The 12,720-nt window shown below is 39.1% G+C and overlaps 1 protein-coding gene across 1 annotated transcript in view; it reads left to right on the forward strand.

The window, feature by feature from the left end:
- The window catches only part of Srp68 (signal recognition particle 68), a 142,059-nt gene that overhangs the window by 109,962 nt on the left and 19,377 nt on the right, over window positions 1–12,720 (forward strand). Inside the window, exon 10 of the mRNA XM_067149929.2 lies at window positions 7,646–7,910. Coding sequence (XP_067006030.1) covers window positions 7,646–7,910 — 265 coding nt within the window. The remainder of the gene's footprint in view (window positions 1–7,645; window positions 7,911–12,720) is intronic.

The following is a 12,720-nucleotide window of genomic DNA, read 5'->3' on the forward strand; positions in this document are numbered from 1 at the left end:
ATAGCGAAGCATTGGTTTTTTGTCCTCGGCTTAATTTAATCTGCTCGCACATGGTTTAATGTTTTTAGATTCAGAGGACTTTTATCAAGAAGATGCATATTCAAAGTTTTAAGACAGTTGGTGCTATTTTTAGGTTTAAGTCATAAGTTAATATTTATGGATTTTGTTTTTAATTAGGTCTTGCCAGTTTTGTAAAATTTGTGTATACTTTATGCATTGTTTATTGTAACCTTGTCTATGTATATTTTTCATATTTTTGGCTGATGATGATGCACACCAGCATCGAAACCGGTACTAAGTATAATACAATGTTATAATTTTTCTTATAACATTATATGGTATTGAATAGGTGGACCTCTCTTGTTTCCATTAGATAAACTAGAAAAGACAGCGGCGAAGAATAACTCCCTTACCGGGTGCTCCCACACTTCTCCTGCGAAAGAGAAATCATGCCCTCCATCTAGAAAGTATGAGTCTGCGCCAGCAGGTACTTCTGCTCCAAAACCTGTGCGCTACCCTCGTAGGGGAACTTCCTGGCCATCTATGGATGTAGATGTTGATAGTGTTTAGGTTCACAAGCATCTTGTCGCTCATAACCTAACACTCCATTTATAGTCCACACTATGGCACTGTTACAGTGGAATTGAAACGGTTATTACAGGCATCTTGCTGAGCTACGTCAGCTCATTAGTGAGTACGCGGCGAGTATAGTCTATATCCAGAAGACAGACTTCAGACCAGGTCATCATACGGTCTTGAGAAATTTTCAACTATACCCAACAGAACGATATTATGCTCACCGGGCGCCTGTTGGCGTGGGTATTTTTGTTCGTTCTGATACCTGTAGTGAAGAGGTTCCTCTAAGGACCCCTGGAAGCAGTTGTGGTGCGGGTACCGCTGCCTGTCATAGCAACAGTGTGTTATGTTTATTTTCCACCAGGCCAGCCTCTTAACATAAATGATGTCACTGATCTTACAGATCAGCTTCCTCCTCCCTCTTGTTGGGTGATTTTAACGCCCATCACCCCATATGGGGCTGAAACAGCGGAACCAACGTTCGGCTGCACAGACTTACGTCTATGTGAGAATATGTGCCGTAACATACACTAAAGTGAGTTGGTTCCCCTGTGTTCAAAATACATAAATCCAGCTCTGTTACTACGAGACAAGGAGTCCGGCAGGGCTGCAGTCTTAGCCCTCTTCTTTTCATCGTATACCTCGACCATATTATGAAGCTGTGTCATGAGAAAATCAAGAAATTGACGGTCGGAAATTATCTCATGCGACCAGTACGATTTTCTGACCTGGCATTTGCTGATGACCTGATTGTTGTTGCCTCCAGCGAACAAAACCTGCAGCACAACATCAATGTATGGGTGGAAGAGCTTAAGGAAAAAGGTATGGAGGTGAATGTGGACAAGACAAAGACTATGGTTATCAGCAGGAATGAGGAGAGACACTGTATCATGGTCGATAGTAAACCATTAGAACAAGTCACCAAGTTCAAGTATCTTGGCTCAATCATCAGCTCAGATGGGAAGATGGAGGAAGAAATAACAGAAAGAATAGGAACAGCAGGGCGCTTGTTTAATGCCATCCGAACAAACTTCCTCAACAAGAAGGAGATCTCAAAGGGCACAAAATTAGCCGTTTACAAATCCACCTTTATTCCCACATTGACCTATGGCTGCGAATCCTGGGTGCTAACAGAAAGAACCAAGAGCAGAATCCAGGCGACAGAGATGAAGTTCCTCCGGAAAGTAGAGGACAAAACCAGGAGAGACAGGATCAGGAATACAGCCATCCGGAAAGTATTGAATATGAAGCCACTGGAGAAAACCATCCAAGAATATCAATTGAGATGGTTTGGCCATGTCCACCGAATGTCGACAGACCGCTTGCCGAGGTTAATGAGGGAGGTGAGAGTGGAAGGAAGGAAGGCTCGAGGAAGACCACGGAAGACATGGGAGGAGGGGATTAGAGAAGCACTGCAGGAGAGGGGACTCTCGGTACGAGAGGCCGTTGCCATTACCGGAGATAGGAGTAGATGGAGATCTCTCGTATCCTCGACACCTCATGGTACAAGAGGACCGGATTAAGTAAGTAACGAGGGCTGTAACGGGGTCCACCCAGCCTCGGGAGGTCAACTGAGTAGAGGTGGGTTCGATTCCCACCTCAGCCATCCTCGAAGTGGTTTCCCACTTCTCCTCCAGGCAAATGCCGAGATGGTACCTCACTTAAGACCACGGCCGCTTCCTTCCCTCTTCCTTGTCTGTCCCATCCAATCTTCCCATCTCTCCACAAGGCCCCTGTTCAGCATAGCAGGAGAGGTACTGGTCATTCTGCCCCGTTGTATCCCCGACCCAAAGTCAAACTCCAGAACACTGTCCTTGAGGCGGTAGAGGTGAGATCCCTCGCTGAGTCCGAGGGAAAAGCCAACCCTGGAGGGTAAACAGATTAAGAAGAAGAAATTAAATATTTTTATAAAAATATATTTGTAATAGCTAATTTATTGAAATTGTACTGTGAAATTGTACTTAGTACATTAAAATTGTGAAAGCCTCCGTGGCTCAGGTGGCAGCGCGTCGGCTTCTCAACGCTGGGTTCCGTGGTTCAAATCCCGGTCACTCCATGTGAGATTTGTGCTGGACAAAACGGAGGCGAGACAGGTTTTTCTCCGGGTACTCCGGTTTTCCCTGTCATCTTTCATTCCAGCATCACTCTCCAGTATCATTTAATTTCATCTGTCAGTCATTAATCATTGCCCCAGAGGAGTGAAACAGGCTTCGGCAGCCGGCTCAATTCCTGTCCTCGCCGCAAGATGGGGCTTCATTTATTCCATCACTGACCCGGCCATTGACTGGAAAACAGATTGTAGGTTTTCACATTTAAAATCTAATTCAGTAAATTAATTGTTTAAAGTTGTAAGCCGTTAAAAAACTGTATGGGATTCTAACACGCATACGTGAATGTATTAATTATTTTAAATTCATTCGAGGTTCAATCCGTGAGCTGTGCTGTATTATAGTGGTGGAGTACAACTTTGAATCGCGCGCCGGGTCATTTGGCAACCACGGCAAGTGTGACGAGACAATGACGTCACTTCCGCTTTAGTCTGCTCAAAAGATGGTCCGGAGAATAGCTGCCTGAGTACAAAGAGGGCCGTGACTCAGAATATGTCCGAGATGCCCACTCCCATTTTTATGCATATATCTGAACTTAATATTCTGTGTTTGCTGCTTTAGTGACATTGCATACATCAAGACAATGACTATTATAATCATATATAAAAAAGATGGGAGCCTGGAGACAAATGCGTACTGCCAGGCGAGTAGCCCAGACGGTAGAGCACTGGCCTTCTGAGCTCAAGTTGGCAGGTTTGAACCTTGCTCCGCCATGTGGGATTTGAAGGTGTTCAAATACTCCAGTCAATGTTGTTATATTTAATGGCACATAAAAGAACTCCTGTGGAGCAAAATTCTTGCACCCTCATGTCTCCAAAAACTGTAAATAGTAGTTACTGGAATGTAAAACCAGTAACATTATTATTATGACAGATGCATACTGGGATGAATACAATGACAGGAAAGTGTGGGAAGAGTGAGTAATAGAAAGAAACTGAAAGGACAAGGACAATCTTTGCATCTTCACACAAGCTCTCTACTCATCAATCCCAGTTCTTCTATTCCATTTCTTATCAGCCTCCAACAAGTTTATTTCTGCTTCCCTATTTCAGCACTCATTAACGGTGTGAGGGTCATCTTGACAGATCTTCAGTCTTGACATAGGAAGTGTAGGATGGAAAGGAGATAAGCACAGGAAAATTGGTGAACTGAGCGATTTGAACATCGCTGAGAGCTTGCATTTGGGAGATGGTGGATTCAAAACCCCCTTCGGCAACCCTGAAGATGCATAATCGTGGTTTTCCATGCAATTACTGTGGCCTTACATTGATTAATACCATGGCCTGCTACCTTCCCATTCTTTGCCGTATCCCATCCTTGTATTGCCTAAAGCCTTCATTGTGTTAGTGAAATGTTAAAACACAATCAAAGAGGAGCGAGAAAAGGATAAAAATGAACACAAATTATTTTAAAAACTAGAAACACAGGTTAAGCACAGGAGAAGGAAAGGAGTGCAACATGACATTATAAGGTTTTTTTGTTGTTTTTTTTTAATGGAAAGACAGGATTTGAATACAAACACAATAAGTCAATGCGTAAAGATAGAGCTGCAAAAAAAATGAGTCATTCTTCCCTTTTACAATAATCACCACTATCTGCTGCACAAAGGATTTAAATAAGTGTTACTGCGCTTAATATGTTACATGAAAATAAAATCATGCAAACAGCTTGTTTATGATGTGTTGTGTTATCATGCTTGTTTCTCAATAGCATTATAAGAATTGAACATGCCTTGCTCTTTCACTCACCTTTTACTGATGACATGCCTCTTGATTACATCTCCTCCATGAGACCTGCTGTAAATATATTAGAGTGCTGTCCATAGGACATATCCAGTAATATAGCTACTCCTCCTGTGTGTTGTTGTGACTGTGTTAGAGATGACCTTTGGTATCTTACATACCATATTTCCATGCATATTACACACACACACACACACACACCTGGATTTTTTAGACAAAGAAAATTATAAAGTTTGCATATAAGTTCTCCGCAATGTAAACAGAAATCAGTTATCTTTGCTGAACATACTTATAAATGTTATTAGGAATTAGATGTATTGGCAAGGAATTTGTGTTGCTCATAATCGTTGCCAAAAGTTTCTATGACATGGATTTAATTGTTTGTTTGTTTGTTTGTTTATGTATTTTATTTATTTATTTATTTATTTATTTATTTATTTATTTATTTATTTATTTATTTATTTATTTATTTATTTATTTATTTATTTATTTATTTATTTATTTATTTATTTATTTATTTATTTATTTATTTATTTATTTATTTATTTATTTATTTATTTATTTATTTATTTATTTATTTATTTATTTATTTATTTATTTATTTATTTATTTAAGCAGTGGCGAAGTTAGGGCTATTGGCCCTGTTACACTTAACCACATAATTTACAGAGAATACACATATGTAAAAGAAATGTACTATTCTATTATAAAATCAAAGATAAGTTAAAAATTACAGATTTGGACAACATATAGTGAAGAAAGAAAGCAAAGTTAAACAAATAAAATAAATCCGGATCATAAAGGTAAAAAAAAAAAGACAAGGTCATAATGAAAAAGTAAGATGCAAACTGAAAAAATATAAGCAATGCATAAAGATAACACAATACGTAATAAAGTAAATTGAAGTGTAAGTATGGCCATAAAAAGTGATCCATGTACATGAGTAAGAAGCTAAATATTATGTACATTTACACAATAATAATAATAATGATGATAATTGTTCCGAGGTATCTGTGGAACAGCAGAGGTGAAAGAAGGTGCGGGGGTGAACGGGTCTCAAACTACCAAATTAAAGTTAAGGTAAAATTTAACAAGGCTATATTTTCTTTTCAAAATTAAGAAATAACAAGAATGGCAGGTACAGAGTAGCAAGGCAACAAAAGTACAATTACAGTATTTACAGGATTGGGCTTCGAGCCTCGAACTCACAGTTCTTGAGCAATTAGCCCAACCTTACCCCAAAAACGAGATACAACAGAGGGGCAGAAAACCCCAATCATGCCCAGGAGCACTGGCTCCCAATTACACAGTAAAGCCTCCTAGAGGCACGCAGTAACAAATTCCAAAAGAGCGATCCGCTCTCAAAGTTTAAGCCAATCAAAGGCCACACCAAACTCCACCTTCAAGTTGTCCTCTAAGGACATAAGCACAGGGGGAAAATACCCAACCTACTGAGGCCTATTAAGTAAGAAAACATGAAAATTACATGGCCTCTAAAATACCAACTTGAGAGGAGGCGTTCTTGCACTCCTAATACATTTGTTTAAAACCTAATCTGGCTCTAGGCCGCTAATGCAAGGGCGGCTAATCCCATACTAAGGAGGTGACTTATAGAAGGAAACAATTTACATTACGCTAGACAGGAAGAATCGGTTGAGAAAATAAGTTCACCTCAAAGCAACGTGAGTGGGAGCTCGAGAGGGTTAAGCACTCTCTATCCCAAATTTTTAGTTTAAAAAGATAGAATTGAAACTAAGTGTCTTTACATTTTAGAGGAAAGTTACATGGTGAAAGGCTTCGGACCTGCCCCGAGAGTTAAACTGCTGAGCTAGCAAGAAAAGAAGTAATTAAACGGCCATTACCTTGTGGTTGTACTGCTGCCCGAAGAAAGAGGCGCTTCCCGCCCCCTGCTACGTACTTTACACTTTGAAAGTTGGTACTGAAGTGGCGCAGAGACCCGAAAATCAGCAGTTTATATACTCTCGTGGAAACTTCGAGGCGTTTCAGGAATGAAAACACCCGCCCACAATCATTTTATTGGATAACCAAGAAAACCCCTACACAATATGAAGAAGAAACACATAATTGGTGGAAAATTAATTCAAGAAATTCGGGATTGGCTAAATTCAAAACAAGGGGAAAGAAAGGGTTAATATTGCCAACTTAAACAATGACTGAAAGAAATTTAACAAAGAACAAACTTATGAATTCAAAATTTCTCCAAAAACATAGTTCTTTCACTTCGCACTAGGGTGCACCATTGTAGTTCTTCAGTAGTGTCCTCTAGAAGAGAATGTTCACACTTCTTACTACAGGAAAAACAAAAATACGTCGAAAACGACCCAGTTCAGAAACTTCAAAATTTCCAAGTAGTGACATCTTCTGAGAAACTTGAAAATTAATACAGTAGATAAAGTTCAGACTTCCTCCAGCAGAGGAGTTTCAACTGGCGCAAAGTTTGAATTAGCGGCGTGGAGGTGTACCGCCCGGTACAATAATAATAATAATAATAATAATAATAATAATACATTTACACTGTGATGATGATGATGATTGTATTATTATCATCACACAACTTATCGTGTGTTACCATACAAATAAAACAATCAACCATATTCAACAGGTAATCTCTACATGCAGTCTTAAATTTTGATACTGAGTTGGATTTCGTGACAGCAGCTGGGGGTGAATTCCAAAGTCTTGACCCAACCACAACGAAGGATCTATTACACATTGAAGAGTGGTTGATGGGAATAATGAGGGAAGTGCCAGATCTTGTGTTACAATTATGGAATGAGGATAATAAATGGAAATTTGAAGATTTTCCTTTTGAGTTCGATATATCAATGCAAGTATGTGGAATTTCCTTCGCCTCTTGGGTTTCAGCCAGGAAAGAAAAGTGTAGCTAAGGGTTATGTGAGTATCATAACTCAAGTTAAAAACAAATCGAAGACCAGAGTTCAATGCCCGTTGAAGTTTCATAGTTTGTTCAAGGGTCACATCAACGAGGACAATGTCTCCATAGTCAAGTATTCCAGTTCACCTGTGGATTTGGAGTCCAGTGATGATGATTGATGTTTAACTATAATGGTTATTAATAGACAAAGCTTTATGTGCATATTGTTTGCTTACTGGTGTAGGAGATTGAAATTGTTTTGTTTTGTTCTATGGAAATCTAGTTATATCATCTTAAACATCATCATACCTCTTCTGTTTTAGGTGCTTCTTTATTGCTCAGAGTCTAGTCACCTTACGACGCTGGCATGATGCAGTGGCAATGTACCAACGTGCAGGCCAGTATGTAGATGAAGCCTTGAACGGGAAATACCTGGATGCCTCAATGAAGAATGATCTACTATCTCTGAAAAAAGATATTGAAGGTCAGGAATTCTCTGCTCATGCTCATAGTGTTCTGGAAGGAGAAAATCAAGAGGAAGATGGAGGCTTGATAATTGGTCCAAAATCAAATGTCAGAGCAAAGAAAGTAAGCATAAATAATTTGTTTTGTGTTGATGTTGTTATTGAAAGGTTTGAGTTTTTCATTATTGTTATTATTGAACATATGAGGCATCCCAGATGAAAGGGGCGAACCTGCCATTGGTCGATGATTTTTTAAAATTAAATCTCCAGGTAGCTTGAGACCTTCCCCTAGAACACTAGCCTGATACAAGCTGGCATGCTCACCCTCACTACAGTAGACTCCTTCTAGTTCGGCCACCTCCGGACCGGACCCTAGTCCGGACTAATGGACATTATGCTATAAATACCAATATTTAGCTTAAGTGTACTCGCCCAAAATGGAGTAGTTGTCATCATGATTCCCATACACTATTGACGTTTCACTCCCGATGAGAGTCAAACACTCATGGTGGAAAATTAAATGCAGAAAAACTTATTGCAAAAACTCAGAATTTAATTTATAAAGGTACACTAACACTTCATGTAACGATCACAGACTGTCATAAACAAAATGTAACTATCAACCAATGATGTAACTGGAAACTAGAGAGACAGGTGGTAACTTATGTCTGTCTCAGCGGGGTGCGAGGTAAGGAACGGAAGCGTACTCAAAGGCAGGTGCCGGCCGGATTTTCCAGCAGCCGAACTAACCAAAGCTAAAGTAGAGGGAGTCTGCTATACATCATTAATACCCATTGTTTTGAATGCTGCAGAAATTGCATAGTCTGTGACAGATTCATAAGACTCGTATTGCTGCACAAGAGAAGGGTGAGCATACAACTGGTCCCTCTCCAAACAACAGCTGATTGTACAGCTTGTCATTGTTAGCCATGTAACAAACCAAACATGTGATTGTAACTAGATCGAGTTGTTATGTACATAATTTATAGACTTTAATTGTTCTATTATGAATAACAGTGACAATCAGCCTGGCATACATGGTTATTCAAGGAAATTGTAACCCTACTGACATGGTGAACATAGAATTTAAAGGCAAGAAGGGGTACAATTAAACACACAATAAAAATAATGAAGCAAACTATGGGAAGCAAGTCCAGGGATCATAACCTGTTTGAGCGATTTGGCATCAGAACATAGAAATCAAGAATGCTTACTAAAAGCAATGTATTAACAAAAGGGTTAGAAAAGGGATGACAAACATAAATAAAGGAAATATATAAGGATTACACTTGACAGTAGTGTGAGAAATGCCTTTCACAAGCAGTTAGGCTATTAATTTTCCTGTCCCCACATAAAATTTAGAAAACAAGTATAATGCCAAGAATTATAATAAAAATTGTTTTAATATTTAGAAGAAATAACATATTTCTTCAACAAAAAGCCAACATGGCATACTACAATAAATAAACTCACAAGAGCACAATATATCACCAAGAACACACAGAATAAAAAAGGCCTCTCAATAGCCACAAAATTAAAACACAATAAAACAGTTACACAACGAGAAATAACATACGCAAGTGAAACTGTTCTCAAAATAAATAGCCCTGTGGATATGATTGAAAGAAAAAGAATAATCAGAATGTGCATAAACAAAAACTATCATGAAAATGGACACTAGATACTAGCTTCTAATGAAACAATCTACAATAAAATGGAACCATTAATGCGTAGAATCCGGAAGAAATGAAACTCATTCTTTTCGACATCTACTCAGGTTACCAGAAAACAGGACCCAGCCCTGTAGAGAAACGGCACAAGGGTTGGACAAACAAACAAGCATCCGTGGTAATTTCATCATTTTAATTACATCGAGAGGCACAAAGACTTTGATGGAACAGAAGGTTCCTTTCTAACAGAGGCTCCGTGGTAATTTCATCATTTTAATTACATCGAGAGGCACAAAGACTTTGGTGGAACAGAAGGTTCCTTTCTAACAGAGGCTCAGCCCATTCTAATGAAGTGAATGAAAGGGAAACAACTAAATTAATCTGCAGGGAAAATAGTAAAAATGCATTCATTTTCACCAAATGAAATAAGGTTGTATGAGGCATGTTTATTAAGTACCATTTTGATATAGAAAAAACATGCAGTTTTTGTAAACAATTATATTTTTATATGTAAGCACTAGTCATGTCTTGAAACCAGCTTCTGAATTCCATCCTCATAGAAATTCTTCCTTATGTGCCAACCATTGCAGCATGGTCGATTTTTTAGCTCATCATCATCGTCGTGCTCACCTCCTAAATGCTTTTTCAAGTGCAGGAACAAGTGGTAGTCGCTAGGCGCTAGGTCAGAACTATACAGAGGATGATCACATTGTTCCCAACCAAATGAAGCTATGAGGTTTCAGGTTCGATTAGTCTGCGAGGTCGCACATTTTCGTGAAGCAAAATAATCCCCCTTGTGTGCATGCCATGCCATTAATTTTGGATTGCACGACTGGAGGTTATTCAAGGTCTCACAATAAGTCTCGGCAAGCAACAGCCCCTGCCTATCCCACGAGTTTGCAAGCTGAAATTGTTCGCTTGCACTTCACTTTCTTGAGTGATGTTGAGTGTCTCCAATCCATAAATTGTTGTTTTGATTCCAGCTTAACATAAGCCGCCTATGTTTTGTCGCCAGTGACAGTTTGGCTGATGAACGCATCTCCTTCATTACTGTACTACTCAGAGAAAGTCAAAGCACTGCCTATGCACTTTGTTTTGTGTACCTCTGTCAGCATCCTCGGTACCCAGCATGTCCACAACTTCTGATAATCTAAGCGTCCTGACAGTTTCATAAAGATCACTAAAATTTCAGGCAACTCATAATTTAATGACGAAATTATAAAGCATCTGTTTCTTCAAACCTCTGCATCAACTTGACACACCAAGTCTTCAGTAATGTTAGACGGTCACCCACTACGCTTCTCGTCGTGGACATTCGTACAGCCTTCTTTAAGTGTTCTAACCATTTTTTTATTCCTTCGCTCATAGTGTGTTCTCCATACACTTCACTAATGTGCCAATGAATTTCAACAGCTTTCACGTCTTTTGCATTTAGGAAATGAATCGCAGCTCGCACGTGGCGGGACCGTAAATTATTAGAGGCATTTTCAACACACACAAACAAACATAAGTACAGTGAATGCTTCCATAATGGCGTTTGTGGCTAGCCTACAGATGTATGTACTGAGCACACATGCTCTGAATGACTACCAAAGCACTGCAGTAGCTATATTTGGAAATTGTACTTACTTTAAAAATACGCTTTGTAGCCTGAAAAAGCTATCTTTTATACATGTTACAAATAAAGGCCACACAATGTCCCTGACACCACCTGAAAATCCTAATCTTTAAACATTGTAACAAAAGTGATCTGAGAATTCCTAATCAAAAACAAATGACAAAGATTAATTAAAGAAATGAAAGAAAGAAACCAAACAGGAGAAAAATGTTCTCCTACATTTCAACTACTTGCCGTGGGGATCAACCGCCCCTAGGACTAGCACATCCAGCACCTTCAACAGATACCCAGATAATGACGCCAAGCCAGGAGAGGCGATGTACAATCTCATGGTTGCCCCAAGGTCGAAAAATTAAATGTAAACCAGTAGGAATTATAATTCTTCAGATCATAATTGTTAGCCATTAAAATTTGAATACAAATAGTGATCTATTTTAACAGGTCATTAAGGAGGGGAAAACTAGATTTTGTTTGTTACACCTATTTGTTCATTCTATTATGAATAACAGAAACAGTGGTGATCAGCCTGGCATACCTGTAAGTTGAGGAAATGTCAAAAGCATGCGTAACAATGGAAAAACATGCAAGCAAAGATTAAAAGGAATAAAGGCAATGCACTGGGCGAGTTGGCCATGCGGTTAGAGGCACACGGCTGTGAGCTTGCGTCCGAGAGGTAGTGGGTTCAAATCCCACTGTCGGCAGCCCCGAAGATGGTTTTCCATTATTTCCCATTTTCACACTAGGCAAATGCTCTGGCTATACCTTAATTAAGGCCACAGCCGCTTCCTTCCAACTCCTAGGCCTTTCCTATCCCATCGTCGCCATAAAACCTATCTGTATCGGTTGCGACGTAAAACCACTAGCAAAAAAAATAAAGGCAATGCATACATTAGTGTAAGAATATCACGATACGTTGCAGCTCACGTTGTAGGTATGGCATGTACTGGTGGGTGCTTCGTCGCATTAGGTATGGACAAAATACAACATACAGTGTTGCCAAAAAGTTTCGGGACACCCGTATATTTCAGACTTGAACAGAATGTCCCTATACTTTTATACTTGTGATTTATTTTAAGTACAACTGATACAAAGTACTATAATATCATGTTTGGTTGAAAATTTGAAGATTGTAAGTCAAATGGTTCATGAGTTACTACTTTTTTTGTCTTCTATGGCCACCCAAAGTTGACCTAGATACTGAAGAAACACATAATACAACTAAAAAGCTATCCAACAATGCACACTGATTGTTACGCGTTTACTAGCCGATAACAACACCTTTAAAATGACCCCTGTTAGAAGGTGTTCAAGGAGTTCTTACTCATTTTCCCATTTTAGTAAAATTTCAAATCGTAAATTGCATGCAAACAGTTAAGTTCTAAACTTCACAAAGGTATCAACACCTGAGATTGCGCCCGCACTTAGCTCCCCCAACCACTGCAACACACGGAATCCATCCATGAAAACGTCATTGTGCTAACTGCCTCCCTTCGGAAGTTGCAGCAATTCAGAAATCAGTGCTATTAGGCCTAAAATTTACAGGAATTGAAATTTTACTGAAATGATGGCAAAATAAGTAAAAACTCCTTTAACACCTTCTAACAGGGGTCATTTGAAAGGTGTTATCACCTAGCAACCATGTAACA

This window comes from Anabrus simplex, chromosome 6 (assembly GCF_040414725.1).
Source record: "Anabrus simplex isolate iqAnaSimp1 chromosome 6, ASM4041472v1, whole genome shotgun sequence".
Taxonomy (NCBI): domain Eukaryota; kingdom Metazoa; phylum Arthropoda; class Insecta; order Orthoptera; family Tettigoniidae; genus Anabrus; species Anabrus simplex.